Below are 22,639 nucleotides of genomic sequence, written 5' to 3'. Positions count from 1 at the left end.
TCCTGAAGGTGTTAAAAGGAAGATGAGCCCTTGGGCTGTTCGGAATCGACTTCTGAACAGTAATAAATTGCACGACAAAGGAAATTACTGGTTAGTGGGATCACGTACGAGTGCTACACATTCAAATGAAAAATGTTTATTACATAATTTTTAAGTTGCAATACCGAGTCTCCACTGATTACTGGCAATACAGATGAAAGCCTCTAATCTAGACAAGGCCCCACAGCAGGGCTACAGGCTGTGGTTCTGCCAACCCTACCTTTTCTGGGTCTGCAGCAGAGCTCTGGCCTGGTCTCTGTACCTTGGCTTGGAGGGAGGAGTTAAGCCTGACCGCCGGAGAGGAAGAAGCATCTTGATTGGAGAGTCTTCTCTTCCGCCACCCCACCCTCCACCCAGCCCAACTAGAGGAAACTGGAAGACCAAAAAGCAGCCAGAGCTAAGGTTTGTGCACCTCTCAAATCTCCCGCTTTTTTTCACTCTGTTGATTTAGACCAACTTTCTTTGCAAATAGTTTGACCAGGCAGATCGTTGGAGATAACCTCCAATTTTATGCAAGCCTTTAATTTTGGTGAAGATGTCATTATGCTTGACAGCGCAGTGGCACATCCGTCGCTTCTTCCCTCCTCCCTCCCTCTCAGAGAACCTGCTCCACCCAAGTTCCGGATGGCGGCCCATGACCCTGCCCGCTGGGCCACAGCTACAGTGGATTGGAATGAGACAGCTGCTGCCATTAGAGCCATCAATCTCAGCAATGCTAGCTGGCCAGCATCTCTCTCTCTCTCTCTCTCTCTCTCTCTCTCTCTCTCTCTCTCTCTCTCTCTCCCTCCCTCCCTCCCTTCTCTCTCTCTCTCTCTCTCTCTCTCTCCCCTTTCTTCTTTCTCTTTCCCTCTCAAACTTGAAATTAGAAAAACAAGACTGAAGAAGTTAGGCTTGGGAAGATGTGTAGTGGGGGCTGATATAAAATTAGGGAATGAAGCCCTCTGATGGATTATGTATAAGCAAAGGTCACTGGATGTGATACTGATCGGGTTCTCTCCATCCACCACGAAATCTCAGCAGAGCATTCAAATGCACAGCGGATTTCCTGAAACCACCTCTGCCAGGGCCAAGCTGCATGTGAGGAGTAAGAGCCCTGCACACCGTCTAGGAGGACATCTCAGGGTGGCGTGCTTAGCTCTACATGGCAGGAGCGGATTAGCCCTCTGGCCTTCTTCTAGCTGCATCTTATCCCTTCCTTAACGCCTCGCTGGCGGCCAGCGGATGTTATCTCCCACAAGAGCGAGAAAAGCCTCAGGTTATTTCTTCATTGCTATCTGTAACATGCCTCTTGACTGGCATCCTTCCTTGAGAAAAAGGAGGTTCGCTTTGGCCAAGAATTTGTATCTGTTATTGGGATCATCCACTTTCAAGTGTTTTCTAATCCAAAACTCTGCAAACAAAGACTGTTGCATAAGAACGAGGAGATTAGTGCGTGCCTGAGAGGGAAGCATGGCGTGACAGGTGCAGGCTGGGCAAGTGGGGAGGCTCTTTGTGCCCCTTGGCAGGTCCAGTGTGGCGCTCAGGCCTCCTTGAACATGGTCACAGCCACAGCTGCTGCACACAGGCAGAGCGGGCCTGGTACCTCACCTGCTGAGGAGGAGTGCGCAGGAGAGTTTCTGATCCAGAAGGGAAGTGGCCAAACAATGTCCCATACGGGCTGGAGGCTTCCAGCTGCCTGTGGGAGGAGGATCCCTTTTCATGGGCACAAAGAACTAACCACCTGCAACCACTGAGTTTTGTTGTTACACAATTTTGCGTAACAGTGAGGTGGTGTGAAGAAGTGGGCAGATAGGGCTTGGTACCCCCACATACACCCCACAGTTCAGCTTCATTTTCCACTGTGCTCAGCAAAGTTCACCCAACTCCCTGTGTTTTAAAAAAAGTTTATCCACTTCTAATGAAGGAGAACTGACTACATTCAAAGGTCCTCTGTAAAAGTCCCCTTTGTAAGCCATTGTATCCACACACAAACACATTCACCACACACATACACAACTATAATACATTCACAACATACACATACACTTAGACACACACACTGGCACCTATACAACACATAAAACACAATACTGACACAAGACACACGTGCATGTAGACACAAAGCAAAAACATAGACCCACAACAGACATACATGTGCATACATACAACACACGTAGACAATGCATACATACAACACAGACTGCATACCTATACACAATACAGTCACAACATACATACACATATACACGCACACAGGTTCCTATACAACACAAACACACAACACAAAATACACAAGACACATATACACACATGCATACACATAGGCACACATAAAGCAAAAACACGACATATATAGGCACACAGCACACAGATACGTGCAATCACACAATACATTCAGAACACACATATACATATACATGCACACAGGTTCCTATACAACCCAAAACACAAAATACACAAGACACATATACACACATGCACATAGACACACAAAGCAAAAACATAAATAACACATATACATAGACACACATGCACACATACATAAAACACACAAACACACACAACACACTCTATTAGCTTACACTGGTTCCAAATAGAGTAAAGGAAAATCCCAACTGACATCACCATGAGTTCTCTGTTTCTGCCTTGAGCTGAACAAAGATGGTGTGAAAGCGATCTCCCGCCACGGGCACCTCACAGACTCAGCAGGTCTGGCAGCCTCCGCTCCAGCAGGACCTTGGCAGCAGGCTGTGCACCTGCTGTCAGCCTGCATGTGCCCTCACGCCCACGTGGAAGCAGGAAGGGTGTGGACAGCACAGGTGACCACCTGCACGCACTTGCACGGTGATGGATGAGGGGCGGGCCTTTCCTCTGGGGCTCCTGCCCCGTGGTGGCTTCCCAGTTTTTTAATGTTGCAGCCCTTATGTATGTATACATTTCATTCATCTCTGCACAGGGGAGCTGGGAAACATGACGCAGAGCAGTCATCTGCTTCTGAAGCTCCTCTTGCAGGTGGAGAAACACCCGATATGTGATCCCACTGTATTGTGGGGCCCGCCTGGTGTGGTACCTGCCTGGTGTGTGACCCACTTGGTGTGGGAGCCCCGCTGAGGTGTGTCTGAAGCCCTCCTCCATACCTGTTTGGGCCTCTGCAGAAGTTCCTGAGCCACTGCAGTGGCAAAGATGGCCCTGTTGCTTCCTGGGCTGAGCTGCAAGGACAGCGACAGCCCCGTCACCAGCTGCACCCCGAGGTCCGTGATGGTCACCTTCTCGTCCAGTACAGTGATGGTCTTTTCAGCCAGGATGGTGTCTGACAGAGGAGACAGGATCTGGAGGGCAGAAGCGACATGACAAGGAAAGGCTTTCTGTGGTCCGGGCACTTCCTCCAGTCTCAGGAGGAGGCGCCCGGTGTGCAGGTGGCGACAGGGCAACACGTGAGCCAGAATGAACGAGAACATGTCTTTCCCACTGATACCGCCTGCCAAATCAAGTATTTTGCTTGAGAAAATGTAATGCAATTTTGCGTAACAGGTGGTGTGAAGGAGTGGGCAGAGAGGGCTTGCCCCCGCTCCCCACACCCCACAGTTCAGCTCCATTTCCCACCGTGCTCCATCCTGGACAGGAGGAACTGACATCATTTGACTGTTAACTTTATGATTCTTCTACAGCGCAGATCATATCTCTACTCTTTAGTGTGTATTTTGTTTGACATTATTTTACTTAAATGATTTGGTTTTTCAAAGCCTTCCTATCAGTGAACAATGGGTTGGGTGTATGGTTATATGTTGATAGCTTTCTCTCTTGCATGTGGGAAACCAATAAGCAACTAGCAGGTGGAGCCTGCTGGCTCCCTTCAGTCCTGCGTGTCACTGGAGACCCCACTGTACAACTGTGCGTGATGCCTGATGATGTGTGATACGGTCGGCCATGTTCTGATAAACATAGGTTGTAAGTGTCTACAGCTGAGGCCAAGAACTCCAAGCCTCATTTCTCCTCTGGATGCCTGGAATGACCTGGGAAATGAGGCTTGTGTGCAATTTAGACCCTGAACAGGAAATCTGCCTTTGAGGAACTTCTGTGGCATCACCTCTTCCTCCTCTCGCTTCCGCCCAAACAATGAAGAGCTGTCCTAGACTCATGGCTGCGTGTAACTCCGCCTCCTGGAAGGCATGGGCTTCACCCTCTGTTCTGCTTTCTCGAACTGTTTCTCCTTTCACGTTTTTGGTGATATCTATGATGTATGTCAAGACAGCACTTTTGCCAGGATGCTTTAAGACCAGGAATCAAAGCTCCTTATTTCTAACCAAATGCCACCTTCACTTTCTGGTCTGATTGTGATAATTTAAATGGCAGCTAGCATGAGAGATGTGTCCCCAGAGGAAAGTGGACAGGTGAATTTATGACTCAGGAGGATGCAGTGAGAAAGAGAGAACCAAGGCTCGCAGGACTAGATGCCTCCACAAACCAGTGTCCGTGTCTACTGTGTGAGAAGCTGGCTCGCTTCCTCTCCCCTCACACCTGATTTCAGAACGGTCTGTCTCTTCCTCTCTGCACCGAAATTATCACTTAAGGGAAGATGTGAATACCGAATTCTCATCTCACTGTGAGTTTCTGGGCATCAGTGTCAGTCAAGCCTATAGATTTACGGAAGGGATTCAGGTCTTTCAACTTCTTAGTCAGTTTTGGAGGTTGCAGGCTCGCATCTATGAGGCAGATATGTTTTATCTGACACAAATTATATTTTAAAATAGAATTAATGACCATTTAGAGAGCCAGGGTTCATATAAAAACACAGAATTCCAGCTTTTCTGGAAAATTGTCACATGTGGCTGCAGTGGACATTTCTTATCGGCAGCCTTTGGCTGTGAGTAACAGCTTGCCCCTTTTCCACAGGCCTCCCCACTCCCTGTTGTCTCTCTAACACTCAGCAAAATCAGCTGCCGTCTTTCAGCTCACACCCAGCCTATTCTCTTCACTGATGGCAGCTTCTGAGCTTTTAGAGCTCATCTGAGCACGTGACTCCTGGTCTACAGCCCAAATCCATTGGTTTTCCTCCTTGGATAGAATGAAGTTTTATATATACCAGCCACTTTTCTAGAATGGATGTGTTTTAAATCTCCCATGATCCAATCTAGTCTCAGTTATAATGATTCCTCAGGCACAGCTGTTTTAGAAACCTCACAGATTGCCTGATAAGACAGTCGCCTCACTTGCAGATGGAGCCGCTGCTGAGGAATAAGCTCTTCCTTTGGCTCCCGTGTATGTTATTTGGGTGATGGATACAAGGCAGACATGCAATATGTCCAGGAAACAAAACTGTGCTTGTACCCCGTACATGTGTACGGAAAGAAAACAAACTTGCTTTGTTCTCAGCTGGGAGGTAAATGACCAAACCCTTGCAAGCCTCCCAGAACACTGTTTTGTAAAAGTGTTTGTTTCAAAACCCGAGTGTTGCCGCTGGTCCTCTCCAGTCATGTTACCCAGGCCAATCTCAAACTACTGAGGTCAGGTGATCTGCCTGCCTCGGCCTCCCAAAGTGTTGGGATTACAAGTGTGAGCCACTGTGCCCAGCTGGCATCACTTGTATTGTTTACTGGACAATTTCTTTGAATTTACCCATCGTGAAACTAGATACTATTCCCAGTAATGACGACAGCTGAATTCTCCCCTGAGCGGAGCAGAGGTGGGAAGAGAGAGAGAGCTTGCTTTGGGGATTTTGTACCTGAATGGTGGTCATCCCAAGCTCCTGCCCCATCAGGATCTGTCCACCCTGCAGCCTGGCGATCCTGGGCTCCTCCACCTGCACGAAGTCATTTATCAGCTCCGTGATGTCCACTTGCCAGTCGGAGCCCAGCAGGTGGGCCAGGTGTCCCCCAGGGCTGGCCGCCTCAGCCACGAACTGCGTGAGGACCCGCACCATGGCGTGCTGGTACTGCAGGGTGCAGCCGCGGCCCCTCCTCTCATCGTCCTCCTCTTCCTCACTGTCCCCGGCGGGCCTGTGAAAGAGGCAGTGCAGTTCGCAGACAGTTACTTGTTGATCCTCTAGAAGGAGGACTGGTGGAGCCTGGTGGGGGCTGCAGAGGGAAGGAAGCCATGAGCCTTCAAGGGGTTCTCAGGCAGACATGCAGGGGTGACATTCAGATACCACAGCACTGGCCTGAGCACTGAGCCATCAGCATGATGGGTGCGGCAAGCAGAGTTTCAGCTGTTTCCAGTGACCCTCTCGCCTCCTGGGGTTTCAGCTGTTTCCAGTGACCCTCTCACCTCCTGGGGTTTCAGCTGTTTCCAGTGACCCTCTCACCTCCTGGGGTTTCAGCTGTTTCCAGCGACCCTCTCACCTCCTGGTGTCTGCTTCGTGTAAACCCCTCCCCTTGAGTGTGGGCTGGACATAGTTTCTTTTGTCCAATGAAAAAGTTATGGCAAAGTGATTGGCTGGTCCCTTTCGTGGCTAGACTTGAAAAGCCCGTGATTTCTGTCTCGCTTGTGTTGTCATTCCTTGGTTCTTCTCAATTGCTGGCTCTGATGAAGCAAACTGCACACTGCGAGCCGCTCTGTGGAGGTCTCCACCCAGCTAGAAACAGAGTGACCTCTGGCCAGCACCAGCGAGGAGCTGAGACCAGCCGGCACCTGCGCGAGTGAGCCTTGAGACGGGACCCCAGCCCCACTGACACGTGGGTTGAGCCTGGCAGAGGCCCTGCTCAGAAGACCCAGCTCAGCCGTGCCTGGATTCCAGATCCGCGGAACGGTGAGATAATGCATGTTGTTTTTTCTTTCTTTTTGCAGCAGGGCCTTGCTCTGTTACCCAGGCCGGAGTGCAGTGGTGCAATTTCAGCTCACTGCAGCCTCAAACTCCTGAACTCAAGCAATCCTTCCACTCCAGCATCCTGAATACTTGGGACTATGGTGCGAGCCACCATGCCTGGCTGATTTGTAAAATTTTGTGTAGAGATGTGGTCTCGCTATGTTGCCCAGGCTGGTCTCGAACTCCTGGGCTTAAGCCGTCTGCCTGCCTCAGCCTCAGTGCTGGGACTACAGGCATGAGTCACCATGCCTGGCCCACATGTTGTTCTTTTAAGCCATATTAATTCTAGGGATAATTTTTAGACCACTAAGCTTTGGGATAAGCCACTGTGTTAGACAGAATGGCTAGCTCACGTGACAGTCAGGGATCAATGGTGTGGCTCTGTACCCCAGCATACAACGAGGGTGAATGTTTAACCAAAGGTGAGGCCAATATGATAAGTATAGCAGAGAAGGCCGGGGTGGTTGGAAGGAGACAGAGGGCAGCTGCTCCCTCCACATCTGGCCCCTCGTGCAGTCAGCCCTTTGCTGGCACCACCTCGGTCTCCATCAGCACAGCAGCTGCTCCCTGTCACATTCACTCTGCTGCCATGTCTGAATCAGGAGCTGTGACTGCACCTGGGATGCACCGCGGTCAGACTCAGCCAGGTCTTTGGTGAATCTTCCCCTCCAGCTTCTTCCCTCTGCAGCACCAGTGGCCACTCTCTAATCCACACTCCCAACTCAACACCAGAAACCCCAACAACCGAGAAAGATCATTGTGGAAGCCAGCTCCCAGCTGTCCACGAGACCCACAGGCTTTGTCCTTGAAGCGTCACTTCTCCCAGGGGTCACAGGACTAAAGGAATGAGCTTGCAAGAAGAGGAATAGACGTTATTCCTCAGATAAGCGCCAATTCTCCACCCCCTGCTGAGTACACAGACTCCCGGAATATTTCCTTGTCTCCTTCTGCTGCACGTACTTACTTTTAGCAATCAACATGTCCCTAATGCATGAATTCTTACACACGATTTCTCTGAGATGACAGTCTGTGAATGAAGAGCCTGGCTCCTACCACCCTCTTCACGTAGTACTCGCGTGGTTGCCTAATGGTAGATGGTGGAGACCCCTGGGGCTGTACCAAACACCGTGGAGGTAATGTATCAGACACTCAGTGGGCAACCTCAGACCTCGTTTCACCAGGCAGAGAGCTCAGAGCTTCTGCACTGAAGCACAGAGAGGCAGCTCAGATCTGGCTGACCCTGTCAGATGTCCTTCCAAGGAACATCCGGTGCCTTCTTTCTGGCATCAATTTTCCCTTCTTCTGGAATTTGTCCATTCATCCAGCCTTGGTCCACCTCCCCCTCCAGCTCCTCTGGCTCCAGCTGGTGGAGTCCAGCCAGCTATGCAGTATGTCCAAGAGACTTGGCTATAGTAACTAGATAAGGAAGGGTACAAAATCCCAGTGAGGATCTGACTGAAATTCAGGACTTTGCTGACATGGGTGGGAAGGAGAGGAGCCACTCTCTGCTGGAGTTGCAAAGAAGAGAGGATGGAAGCCTGGAACCTCCCGAGAAATGCTGATAGAGAATGGAGCTAACACAGAGCAGACCCAGCCATGTGCGAATTTACCACCCCGTACACTTCCTTCTTAGCCTGCCGTGAAGTTTGAGGGGAACACCCACCTCCTGCTGGAGACGATGGGCACTCTCCAGCCCTTGATCTGATTGAGCTCGGTGTCCGAGACCTCGATCTGCAGCGGAAGCCGGGGCACCCACACTGTCATCTCCAAGGGGCTGCTCAGGTGCTGGTAGGTGAAGTTCACCACCACGTTCACCTTTCCTTTCATTTCTTTCCCATTGACAAAGACATAGTCACATCTGTCAGAGACCTGTAAAGAGGGGAGAGAGAAATGGGGAGGGGACGGTGAGCCTTCATCGTGTCACATGGCCCAAGGAGGAGGAAACGGAAACACCCTGGCTGGTGGAGACCACTTACTGTGGGGAGGAGGTCCAGGTGTGGAGTAGATACTGGCTGTTGCTTTTGAGCATAGCAGATGTTATGATAGGTGCTCTCTGAGCCTACCTGGGATTCCTGGGGTCCCTGTGGCTGGGTTGGTGCACTCCTCCCCAGGGGCTGCAAGTGTGTTGCTGACGACTCATCCCACGTCTTCCGTAGAAGACTGCCCTTAGGTCTTAAGACCTCCTCGTGGAGCTGCCCTTAGGTCTTAAGACCTCCTCGTGGAGCTGGCTGTTGCTGCACCCAAAGCTGACCTTGCTTAGCCTCTCCTCTTCCCATCCTACTCTCTTCAATCCCATGCAGGTGCATCCTGAGCACGTCCTCAACAGAGCATATGCAGACCACTTTCCGTCTCAGGCACGGGGATGGATTCTGAGCCCCATCCTGCAGAGTTCCCTAGAGAGGCTCAAAAGGATTTCACAGAAGTTGCCACCACGTGAGCTAGCTCAACAATGCACCTCCTGCTGTTTTTCAAAATGTGTCCCATCTTGCTGTTCACTCCCTCATTCTGCATCCGGAGTTCCTTCCCCAAATAAATCACCTGCTCTCAGGTGCACGTCTCAGGCTCTGCCTTTTAGGGAATCCAAATATGTGGATTCATTTCACCCTCAGAACAACCACAACGCTAGGCACCACTGCCGTTCCCATATTCCAGCTGAGGAAGTTGGGAGTAGGGGAGCCTGCCTGTGATTCTCTACCAGGAAGGGCAGTGCCAGGGTTCAGCCCTGGGGATCTGGCTCCAGAGCCCAGGCTGTCAACTTCTACCTGGCGCCAGACGGCCCCTCCATGCCAGCGCTGACGGGAAGAACCAAGTTCGGTGTAAGGACTTTGTTCCCTTGTCCTGTCTCCCAGCTTCCCCGGGGAGGGGCAGTGAGTCCATTAGTTTTCATCCGAAACAAGAATTGGGGCATGCCTTTGGGGGAGTGTGGTAGCCTAAATAATGGCTCCCAAAGATATCCATATCCCTATCCTTAGATGAGTTCACCTGGGCTCTGAGGACCCTTTCTAAGCTCACCTGGGCTCTGAGGACCTTCCCTAAGTTCCCCTGGGCTCTGGGGACCCTTTCTAAACTCAGCTCAGCTTTGGGGACCTTACCTAAGCTCACTTGGGCTCTTGGAATGCAGGTTCCTGATCCTAGCTGAGCTTAGGAAGACACAAGCCTAGTCCCCCATGAGAGGACCTGGCCCCAACTCCATCCTGGTCTGGAGAGAAAATCTGAGATGTGTTCCCGCAACAGCTGGAGGCAGCAGAGCTCCTTCCAGCATTTGGACATCCATCCTTCCCATCAGAGCTCTGTCCATTGCATTAGATTGTTAAACATTCCAAACTGCCCTTCCGGGAGATGAACTGGGGCAATGTCACGGTCTAGGTGAGCCGGCAAGACCTGCTCATTACTTCTCGTTAAAATATGACTAACTGTACATGTCAAATAATTTATTAACTGCCACTTTACAATGCTGATGGTTTGAAGGGATGATCTATTAAAACTCTTGAACCCCTTTTGTAATCCATTTCCAGCCAGTCGCACTGTTCCGTTATGGGGATATGGTTAATATTTCTGACTCCAGTGTGCAGAATCCAGCACTTATGTGAATTTAATGCCATTTCTTTCTTTGCTGTTTAAATCCTGTATGAATTTAAATCTTATTTAAATATCACCAACATTCTTGGTAAAATTTATGTTCTTCTAATATTTCTCTCTCTTTTTTTTAAGAACTAAAGCGAAGGATGTTGAAATTCTCTTTTCTCTCCCCTCAAACTTGGCAGAAGTAGACATCTTACAGGAATGCTTGCCTCCAATTCTCAAGTTAGGTAGTGCCTTTTTGTGCTTGGTCTCTGTCTTGGATTAAAAATGTGGGTCACCTGAAGTCAGGAGTTCATGACCAGCCTGGCCAACATGGTGAAAGCCCATCTCTACCTCTACTAAAAATAAAATAAAAAAAAATACCTGGGCATGGTGGCACCTGTAATCCCAGCTACTTGGGAGGTTGAGGCAGGAGAATCGCTTGAGCTCAGGATGCTGAAGTTGCAATGAGCTGAGCTCATGCCATTGCACTCCAGCCTGGGCAACAAGAGTAAAACTATGTTTCTCTCTATATGTAACATTAATAATAGTGGAAACAGTAATAGTAGTGGGTAATATTTATTGTTTGCTACAGGCAAGGTACTGTACTGAGTGTCAATAACTTATTCTGCTGAATCCTCACAATATATCCATTAGATGGTACCTTTACCCCCATTTTCCAGATAAGAACATTGATGCTTAGTGTCCTATCGCCATGAGGGGCTGCCACACGGGGCTAATTAATCAGAGGAGAATTTAGGCTCATTATACTAGGCTTATTCATTGGGAAACAACGTTCCATAAGTCAGGACTACCTGTTAATGTACAACACACACTTTTCTGCCAAGAGATAAGCAAGTTTTAAGTGGATGCACTGGAGGAGGACGTGCTATGGCAGGGGGCAGGGACATGGTGCAGATGGACTTTGGGTCAGCAGGGCCGCTCCATGTACAGAGGGAAAGAGCCAGCTTGAGCCTATTGTGGGCTGAATTTGGTTCCCTCCCTAAATTCAAATGAATCTGACTGTATTTTGAGGCGGGGTCTTTAAAGGGGTGGTTAAGTAAAAATGAGGTCACCATCACAGGCCCTAACGCGATCTGCCCATTGTCGTCTTTTTCTTTTGTTTTTGAGATGGAGTCTCCCTCTGTCACCCAGGCTGGAGTGCACTGGCACAATCTTGGCTCACTGCAGCCTTGCCTCCGCCTCCTAGGCTCAAGCGATTTTCATGCCTCCCGAGCAGCAGGAACTACAGGTGAGTGCCACCATGCCCTGCTAATTTTTGTATTTTTAGTAGAGACAGGGTTTCGCCATGTTGGCCAGGCTGGTCGCAAACTCCTGACCTCAGGTGATCCACCAGCCTTAGCCTCCCAAATTGCTGGGATTACAGGCATGAGCCACAGCACCCGGCCTGGTGTTCTTTTAAGAAGAAGAGATCAGGACACTCAGCCATGCAGAGAGACACCAGTGATGCATAGGGGAAAGGCCACAGTGGGAAGCGGCTGCCCCCAGGCCAGGAAGAAACCAAACCTGCGGAGACCCCATCTCTGACTTCTGGCATCGGGGACTGTGGGAAAATAAAGCTCTGTGTGTAAGCCACCTGGTCCTTGGAATTTTTTATGGGAAGCCTAGGAGACTATGCAGTCAACTGTGCAGACAAGTACAGTCAGTCAGCTCTTCAATCCCGAGGGCCCGTTTCCCTATTCCAGGAGAGAGCTGCCTGCGTGCATGTAGTGGAGAGTAGTTGGAAACTCGGGAGAGCCAGCTCCTCATTGGGGCTTCACAGATCAGAGGTGTTAGAGCTGGCATCGCGCACAACTGTCCACCTGGCAACCTTCCCGGGTATGCGCCTGCGCTGACTTGAGTGATTCCGACAGTAACCCAGCAAGGTTGGCATGATTACAGTCCCCACTGTGAAGATGAGAAGCTGAGGCATGATGAGTGAATTTGCTAACGTTCACTCAGCTGGGACGCCTCGGACCTGGGATTAGAATCCAGGACGTTTTGGGTCCAGGGTCTACCGTCATATCCGTCGCATGCCACAGTGGGATTGTGAGGTCTCTGGGGAGCAGAGGATGAGACAGAAGGTCCATGAGGCTGTAATATCCATGAAGGAGGAAGGCATGTGAGGAAGGCAGTGGAATGGCACCGAGGATGGCAGTGAGGAAGACCTGACAGCATTTCTGAGCGGTCTGGAGCAGAGTGGGGGCCCGAGGAAGAGCCCTGCTTTGGTGAAAGTGGGCAGACCCTTGAACCACCATCTCTGGTAATAGCTGGGGCTACCCGAAAGAGAGCAGGACTCAGCTCAAAACACAGGGACCCTCAGGGAACTAAGCACTGGGGGCTGTCTGCTGCGAGCACTCCTCGCAGCTGAGCGATGGCACTTTCTGGAAGAAAATCTGAGTCTCTTTCCATGTCAACCTCTTAGTTATGACACAGAACAGGTATATTCTGGTGTTTTTGGAATCATCTATACCAGAAGATTCCGTATATAGTCTATATTCTATAGCCTATTTTCTTCTGAAATCAGAAATTCAAATTCCCAGGAAGCTCTGTTATTTTTAAATGAAAACAGAACATTTTTACACAACCTCAAATTTCCACTTTCAGTCCTTTCCTGGGTCAGAGGAAATAATGCATTCCGTGAATGTTCCCTTTTCTTTGTCCTCAAAACTGTCCACCATGTGGCCTGGGTTGTGAGATCATGCCTGTGTTCTCACAGTCACTGATGAGCGGTCTGAGAGGAAATCATTTTAATAACAGTCCACCCAAGCTGCTCTTGCCACGTGCCAGGTGCTGGTCCCGGCCTGGGTTCTCAGCCCCTGCCCTGTCCACATTTGGGGATGGAGGGTTCTTTGCTGTCGGAGGCTGTTCGGGGCAGTGTAGGCTGCTGAGCGACACCCCCAGCCTCCACCTCCGATGCCAGCAGCATCCCCCTCCCCAGCAGGATGGCCAGCAATGACTCCAGACATTGCTAAAGAACCCCGGGCAGCACCAGCACCCCCAGTTGAGAACCAGTATTTTTTTTTAATTTTTAATTTTTAAATTATACTTTAAGTTCTGGGCACATGTGCAGATCGTGCAGGATTGTCACATAGGTGTACACGTGCCATGGTGGTGGTTAGCTGCATCCATCCCCTGTCATCTACATTAGGTATTTCTCCTAATGCTATCCCTCCCCAATCCCCCCACCCCCTGCTACCTACCCCTCCCCGAGTCCCCCCAACCCCCAACAGGCCCCGTGTGTGATGTTTCCCTCCCTGTGGCCATGGGAAGAACCGGTATTCTAAGCCCTGTTTGTAAATGTATTCGATTAAGCTCCGTGACACAGCTTTTAGACTCTCTGTTAGACAGACGAGGGGACTCTGTAAATGCACGGAAATTTTTCCTTTTTAGAAAAACATAAAGTTAACATTTACATTGCCTATATCCATGGAAGAAACTTAGGAATGAGTAATTCAAAGAGATGACTAAAATCTGGGTGTATGTAGCATCTTCCACAAAGAACAATAATTTTATAGAGAAATCACAGCGAAAGGAAATGGCCTTAGGCCTCCAATGGCTGAGAAACTACAGGAAGGTAAAGATACGGGGGAAACTGATGGAGACAGATTTGTTTGCACATTTTTTATCTCGTGTCAACTCTGGGCTAATCATAGTCTAGAATCATCTCCAGAAAAGGAGAGTTTGTATCATCTTTTTAGGTCGGAGAGGAGACGGTAGAGAGAGCTTTCCTGCCTCTGCTTCTTATTAATTACCTTTAACTCAACATAATTCTAATGTCAAAAACACATCTTTTGGGTGTCATTCTGGTGTCCTTCAAGTTGAAAGCTTGTATTCGCAAACAAAAACTGCATATGCAGAAGTGTTTAATTTTAATAAAGTTCAGATTATCAATTCTTTCTTTCATGGATAGCACCTTTGGTGTTGTATCTGTAAAGCCATCACCAAACACAATATCTAGACTTTCTCCATGTTATCTTCCAGGAATTTTATCGTCTTGCATCTTCACATTTAGTTCTGTAGCCCACTGTAAGTTAATTTTTGTGAGGATGGAACCCAGAAGAATAAAATCAGAGGACTGACATGACTCAGGTTCAAGACTTCCTAGAAAGCTCGAATAGCCAAGACAATGTGGCGTTTGTGAAACAACACAGAAATGGACGAATGGGACAGAAAACAGAGCCCAGAAACAGACCTGCGTAAATGCACTCAACTGATGCTCGACAAAGGAGCAAAGGCAACTCAACGAAGGAAAAGTCTTTGACAGCCTTTCCAGAAAGTGCTGCTGGAACAACCAGGCATCAAAATTCATATGAATGCTAGAAATGCTGATGAAATGGATCGCAGGGCTTGCATCCTCACGGATTTTGCTTTTTCAAACCACACAGTGACAAACGTCCCTGTGCCCACCTGCTTGTGCACAAATGCCCGTTTCTCTAGGGTCTCCACCAAGAAGTGAATCTTACAGTAAGATAAAGCAGTATTTAAACTCCACTGACCCCACGGTCCTTCACGACAGCCCCGGCAGGCTGCTGGTATGGCATCTCCTGTTTTTCTAGGTAAAGAACTTTGAGACTCTGGGAGGTGACCGTATGTGGCAGACTGCATTTTCCAAAGATGGCCACCACAGTCTCTCCTGCCTGCTGACGTCCTCTCCAAAGTGACCCTGTTACGTCTCCACTAAAGAGGTGGAGTCTAATCCCCTCGCCTTGAATCTGGGCTGGCCTGAGTGAGTTGCTGGTGTTAGGGCTCAGAAACCGACATCTCAAAATATGCGCTGTGGTCCTGCTGAGCTGAGGCAGCTGCTCAAGGTCTCTTTGACCTTCCCACCATCACCCTCCAACCCTCTCTCAGTCCTCTGTCGCCCTTACAGCACGGGATGAAGTTCTCTGAGGTTCCCTTATCTGCCTAAAGTCCAGACCCCACCAGAAGAAAACAAGGGCCTCTGGTGCTGTCCCTGAGTCTTTATCCACTGAATTAATATTGCAGGAAAAAAGCTGGAAGTCTGTCAACACCGCTGGACAGCCTTCTGTTACAAACCATTTCCCGCCGTGTAGACCCTACAGACTTTGCCCCAGGCCGCCGTCCATTCTTCAAGCCCATTGAATTTCTCTAAAAATCATTTCCTACCCCTCTAAAACCATCCACACGTTTCCATCTTCCTTTCCCCTAAGAAGAAGGGTACATACCACCTGTACACCCTATTGTGTCAGGTCGGGGGTAACAACACTGTGGCTTTCTCTCCACGCACGCTAATTGATTTGTACACCATTTCTCCTATGAATCTGCCTTTTGTGAGTGATTTTTCAGCAAAACTTCAGAGGGTAGAGGGAAGATATCCTTTAGTCTTCTGCACGTGGCCAATATAATTTGATAGAAGTCTGAGGTTTCTGGTGCCAGGTCATGAAAAACCTTCCACCTATGTATGTTCCTGGGACACTAGTGCCCCAGATACCTCCTCTCGGGGAAGCCAGGCCAGATTGAGGGGCCACATGGGGGCCTTTCAGCCCATCAGCAGCAACTGCCATTTACATGGTGGCCATGTTGAATATCAGCCCAATTCCACCTCCAGATGGCTCTGTCCAGTCTGCAGGAAAATGAATGAGTAGAGGACTTCTCGGCAAGACGCAGTTTAGGAAACCTTGTTCTTTTTCTTTTTCTTTTTTTTTTTCTTTAAGATGGAGTCTTGCTCTGTCACCCAGGCTGGAGTGCAGTGACTCGATCTTAGCTCATCACAGCCTCCGCCCCTGGGGTTCAAGCGATTTTTCTACCTCAGCCTCCTAACTGGGACTACAGGCACATGCCACCTCCTTTAGTAGAGATAGGGTTTCACCATGTTGGCCAGGCTGGTCTCAATCTCTTAACCTTGTGATCCGCCCACCTCGGCCTCCCAAAGTGGTGGGATTACAGGCGTGAGCTAGCACGCCCAGCCTGGGAAAACTTTTTCTTTCTATGTTTGATCCCACCTTGGCATAAATCTGTAAGATACTGGAAAAGATAGATATTATATTCCATTAAAAGTAGGAGTCAAACCCACTTTACTTTTATTTTATTATTATTATGTTTTTTGAGACAGAGTCTTACTATGTTGCCCAGGCTGGAGTGCAGTGGCGCTATCTTGGCTCTCTGCAACCTCTGCCTCCTGGGTTCAAGTGATTCTTCCACTTCAGCCTCCAGAGTAGTTGGAATTACAGGTGCCCACCACCAGCCCCTGCTAATTTTCTGTATTTTTAGTAGAGATGGAGTTTCACCATGTTGGCCAGGCTGGTAACTCCAGATCTCGAGTGACCCGCCCACCCTGGCCTCCCAAAGTGTTGGGAATACAGGGGTGAGCCACCACATGTGGCCAAACCCACTTTCATTAGGTCACTGAAGGTCAAGGTGACCCCTGCAAGTTGCAGAAGACTTGGAGAGCGTCTGAGAGTCTGATGGGTTGGCTGCCAGGTCGTGCCTCATGGTGATCTGAGGTCAGTTCAGAGAATTCCCGCCGTGGGTTTTTATGTCTGACTGATGTAGTGCAGTCAGCTGAGGATGGTAGTGAATATTCCAAACTTCTCTTTCTGGGGACAAAGTTTACTTTAAAATATCATGCAGCCCAATTCTATTTTCTAGCAATGCTTGGCATGTAATAAGGCCTCGATAATCTTTTCTTGAGTGAATGAAAGTATTGGCTGTATCTGACAGATGAGACAGCTGAGGCTGAGGGACTCTGATGAGCCGTTTTGCTGGTTCTATGGAGAGCTTCCAATGCAGAAAGTCTCAATCTGGCCTGGCTTCCCTGTGAGGAGGTATCTGGGGACTAGTGTCCCAGGAACATACATAGGTGGAATGTTTTCCATGACCTGGCACCAGAAACCTCAGACTTCTATGAAGTTCTATTGGCCACATGCAGAAGACTAAAGGAAATCTTCCCTCTACCCTCTGAAGTTTTGCTGAAAAAATCCACTCACAAAAGGCAGATTCATAGGAGAAATGATACATGCAGATGAATGTTCATTGCAGCACTGTTTACAATAGCAAAGACCTGAAACCAACCCAAATGCCCATCAATGATAGGCTGGACAGGGAAAATGCGGCACATATACACCATGGAATACTATGCAGCCATAAAAAATGATGAGTTTGTGTTCTTTGTACGGACATGGATGAACCTGGAAACCATCATTCTCAGCAAACTGACACAAGAGCAGAAAATCAAACACCGCATGTTCTCACTCATAGGCAGGTGTTGAACAATGAGAACACATGGACACAGGGAGGGGAGCACTACACACTGGGGTATGTTGGGGGGAAATGGGGGAGGGACAGGGGCGTGGGGAGGTGGGGAGAGATAGCATGAGGAGAAATGCCAGATATTCGTGAAGGGGAGGAAGGCAGCAAATGACACTGCCATGTGTGTACCTATGCAACAATCTTGCATGTTCTTCACATGTACTCCAAAACCTAAAATGCAATTAAAAAAAAGAAAGAAAACTATCACCTAAGACTCCCTTGGCCAGTACCTTCTGTTTATGAAAAGAAAAAGGTCAATTTAAATAAAATCTAAACGAAATGGAATTCAAATGCTCAGGATCAAATCCTAGAGGGAGGCACTGGGGAAAGGACAGCTGTCTGGGGTCGGTGGCAGGATAGAAGCTCTGTGGTGCCAGGCGGTGACAGGGATCTAAACTCTGTGGTGCCCATCAGTGGCAGGGATTTAAGCTCTGTGGCATCAGGCGGTGGCAGGGATCTAAACCCTGTGGTGCCCAACAGTGGCAGGGATCTAAGCTCTGTGGCATCAGGCGGTGGCAGGGATCTAAACTCTGTGGTGCCCATCAGTGGCAGGGATCTAAGCTCTGTGGCGCCAGGTGGTGGCAGGGATCTAAGCTTCACAGCGGTCCACTGGTTCATCCTGGCTAAGCCTCCAACAAACAGCCCTGTGCGGCTTCTTTGACTTGAGCCCAGAAGTACTTGCAAATCTCTGGATGTGGGGTAAGGTTAGCAAACTCAGGATCATAGAAGAGGAACATTTCACATTTAAAAATCTGCATTTCTCTTGAAAATCTTTTAACTACCAAGACACAGGCTTCAAGGCAATTGTGTGCCAGTGAATATTTAACAACCAGCTCTGTGTATAAACCAACTCCTATAGTATAAACACTCATGATTTCATGCTGTTAACCCAAAGCCACTGATGGCAGAGCTGGGAAGAGCTGTGTCCCCTTGGCTTTGGTAGCTGCTATGACCAGCTCGGTGATCTCCAGTTACTGGAGGCCCCACCCCTCCCTCTTGTCTTCAACCAGCACTTACATTTGCAGCCCCTGGGAATGTGAGCACCTGGCAAGTAAAGAGTCAACAACCCCAGCTGGCTCCACACCCAGCATTCCAGGTTAGAGAACTGTCTGCAAGAGGAAACGGAAGCTCCTCAGAATCACAAGCTAGGCTACCTTTCCCGAGGTTGCTTAGTTACTAAGCCGCAGGTCTAGGGTTTGGAGGTAGGCTTTCTCACTCCAAGGTAGTTGCTTGTTTCATTACCTCGTGCTGTGTTTTTTTCTACCCAGGCTGTGACAGTTCATTTATCAGGACAGTGAGATTCCAGGGACAGTGGCATTTGTACTGATAGTAGAATCGTGGAAAATAGGAGGAAAAACGCTGACAGCAACCCAGGTCCTTTGACGTATTTCTGACTATAAATAAAAACAATTACATGCAAATAATATTTTTGAAAATACAGAGAAACCACTGGTCTTTTGGACACCGTGAGTCATAATCCCCCACTTCTCTGTGTATGTGATAAAATTTGTGATTCAAAGCTGCGTTTTATTTTTCCTCCCTCTCTCCATGGAATGGAATGCAACTGGAAACAAGGCAGCTCCATGACAGGCTAGGCACTTGGCAAGTGAGACAGGGAAGGTGGCAGAGATGACCTTTGCCTGGGCATTTTTGAGTCCATTTCCCTCTGTGCTCTTGATACGGTTCTCATCCCCAAGGAGCACAAACGAAAATAAATGGGCTGCGTTTGTGAAGCCGGCCAGTGAATGGGCAAGTGAGTCTTGCATATGGAGAGATTCATTCTTCTCTTTCTGGGCCTGCTGGAAAAATCCTTACCTGTAACCACACACGCACATGTGCACACATGTGCACACTCACACACACATTTGCATACGTACACATGTACACAAACAAGCACATACAGGCATGTGTATATGTACACAATGCACACATGCATGCACACTCACACACTTGCATGTGCACACATGCACACATGCATGCACACTCACACACTTGCATATGCACACATGCACACATGCAGGCACATGCACTCATACAATGCACACATGCATGCACACTCACACACTTGCATATACACACATGCACACATGCATGCACACTCACACACTTGCATATACACACATGCACACATGCAGGCACATGCATACACACAAGGCACACATGCATGCACACTCACTTGCATATGCACATATGCACACATGCAGGCACATGCATACACACAATGCACACATGTATGCACACACACACTTGCATATGCACACATGCAGGCACTGCATACACAATATGCAAACACATGCATACACTCACATACTTGCATATGCATGCATGCATACACATGCAGGCACATGCATACACATGTACTTACACAATTCACACATGCATGCACACTCACACTTGCATATGCATGCACAAACATGCAGCACATGCATACACGCGGACTCACAATATGCAAACACATGCACACACACTTGCATATGCACGCACACACACATGCAGGCACATGCATACACACACAATTCACACACACACTCACACTTGCATATGCACGCACACACATGCAGGCACATGCATACATACAGACTCACACAATATGCAAACACATGCACACACACTTGCATATGCATGCACACACACACATGCAGGCACATGCATACACATGCACTCACAATTCACACATGAATGCACATTCACACTTGCATATGCACACACACACATGCAGGGACATGCATACACACAGACTCACACAATGCACACATGCATGCACACACACTTGCATATTCATGCACACACACATGCAATGCACACACATGCACACACGTGCACACTCACACATGCACACACATACACAAATGTATAGACAAAAATAAAGAGGAAAAACTGGAAACCTTAAAAAAAATCTCTAAGTGGACTGACATTTCTTCTGCTACCAAGCATTGAACTTTGTTTCTCCTTTTGCTAAAACTTTCTCTAAACCTAACATTTCTTGGAAACAAAACCCACAATCCACTTTTGAAAACTACTGAAGATCTTTTTCTTTTCTTTGGGATCATAAAATATTTTTGACACTGAACCAGCTGTGACAGTGATGTTGAATTTAACAGGCCTTCATATTTGTTCTAAATGTCCACTTTCTGATTTAGATCCCTTGAAACTTTTGCAGAATCAAGGCTCCGGTCTTGGGAAGATAGAGGCTGCATTTCCCAGCACATTTAGGGTAACCATAAACGGAGTGTGGCAGCATACGCCAAAACAATTACTGAATTTTGTTTTGTAGAAATGAGACACAGGAGGCATACATATCAGCACATTTTAAAAAGTAAACATCATGAAAAGCAGTTATCGTCTCTGAGCTCCAAATCCACCTTCCATGCTCTGTTTTGTGACCCTATAAAATCAGCATATGTCTGATTTACCAGCTGTTTTCTTTCAGGCTCTTCCAGGGAGGGAAATCAGAAGGAGGCCTCGGGCTGGAGGAAGAAGGAGGGATTTGCTCCTTTATCTCCTCCTCCTGGGCTCCTTGTCTTCTCGGGGTTCCCCTGAGCATTATGGAGTCATGCTTCACCGCACAGCCTCAGCCCCTTCCCACAGCAGCAGCTGGACCCAGTTCACGGTTTCCACAGCATTTGCAGAACCAGCCTCGTTTCACTCCCCCACAGCCAGTTCCCCCCACCTCGGAGGCCTGGCTTCCACGCCCAGATGTGGAGGGGCCAGCATCAGCTGAGCATCAAGCTCTCCTTGGAGGGGTTCCCAGACCCACAGGACATCTCTACGCTTCCAGGTTTGGGTAATTCCGATCTTTGTTGCTTCAGCACCAGGAGTGGTGGCTGCTTTAGGCATCAGGCTCCATGGTCTCGCCCCGGCCTCCTTTTCCCCTTGTGGTTATAGAGTTAGTAGCTTTATGTCTAATTAACAATTCTTTATGTTAAAATCTATCTGTACACATGGCTGATGCAGATTCCGGCTTTCAGTTATACTCTGATGAATACAATGGAGACTGCCTGTATCAGGTGTAGTTACTGTGCCTGAAAGGCACCTGTGGGCTTGGGAGGAGGTGAGAATGACGAGACACAGATCTCCTCCCACTTCCCTCCCCTTCTTGGACACACCGGAGGATGGCATGCTCCATCTCCTTACGTGTAGTATGGGCATGTGGCGGCCTCTGGCCAATGACATGGGAGAAGTAGTGATGGGTGTCACCGCTGATTGGAAACATTTCAGAGCCAGTGCACGATCTTCTTGTCTTCTTCGCCTGCCCAGGAGGCCCACGATATGGGTGCCTCAACATGAAGGCCATCGGGGATGCTGAGCTGTCACTGCATGGGGGGTGTCAGCCCTGGAGAGTCACCACTGCTGTGTTTGCATGAGCAGCAGAGGCATGTTACGGAAGGATGCTGAGTTTCCAGTGCTGTTTGTTACCTCAGCATCACCTAACTGATCCTGACTAATTGAGACGGTAGGCAAGACCGTAGCTGTTTTGTTTAACCACTGTATCATCTGGAACAGTGCTTGGCATATAGTAGGCACACGAGAAAGAGGTGATACATGAATGGATAAAAGTGAGAATTTTTTGTGTGCAAGAGTTCTAGTGGGAATGATGAAATGGCACCAAATTTCTGAAACCATCACACAATGAAAACAAACAGGAAGTTTCTGAAACCAGTGGCCCGCAGTCCTATCAGATATGATATCTCCATTGCTCAACAAATGTTTTAAAACTCCTCTTTTACAACGCTGAAGTGGAATTCTCAGATAACGTCATGTACATACAAGGTAATTTTATTAAGATTAATATGCTCTAACTGGATATCAAATCAAATAAAATGCATTTATAATTTAATGATCCATATGTCAACATGCCATTTGAGCATGATCACATGAGAAAATGTCTCTTCATAGTCATTGTAAATGCTGCAGATTGAACGCATGTTGACACTTACTAACTGCTGAAGAAATTTTCTAGTGTGGGGAACAACTCTCAATAAAGTT

The 22,639-nt window shown here is 48.4% G+C and overlaps 1 protein-coding gene across 1 annotated transcript in view; it reads right to left on the bottom strand.

Moving 5' to 3' along the window:
• Nucleotides 1-22,639, bottom strand: part of TMEM132D (transmembrane protein 132D) — an 825,236-nt gene that overhangs the window by 3,436 nt on the left and 799,161 nt on the right. The window contains exons 6-8 of the mRNA XM_003937096.4: nt 8,484-8,689; nt 5,741-6,014; nt 3,156-3,347 (exon numbers count right to left, since the gene is read on the bottom strand). Coding sequence (XP_003937145.1) covers nt 3,156-3,347; nt 5,741-6,014; nt 8,484-8,689 — 672 coding nt within the window. The remainder of the gene's footprint in view (nt 1-3,155; nt 3,348-5,740; nt 6,015-8,483; nt 8,690-22,639) is intronic.

The sequence above is a fragment of the Saimiri boliviensis genome, chromosome 7, assembly GCF_048565385.1.
Source record: "Saimiri boliviensis isolate mSaiBol1 chromosome 7, mSaiBol1.pri, whole genome shotgun sequence".
Classification (NCBI taxonomy): Eukaryota; Metazoa; Chordata; class Mammalia; order Primates; family Cebidae; genus Saimiri; species Saimiri boliviensis.
Note: the sequence above shows the minus strand (reverse complement) of the source record. Positions and strands in the feature narration are given on the sequence as shown.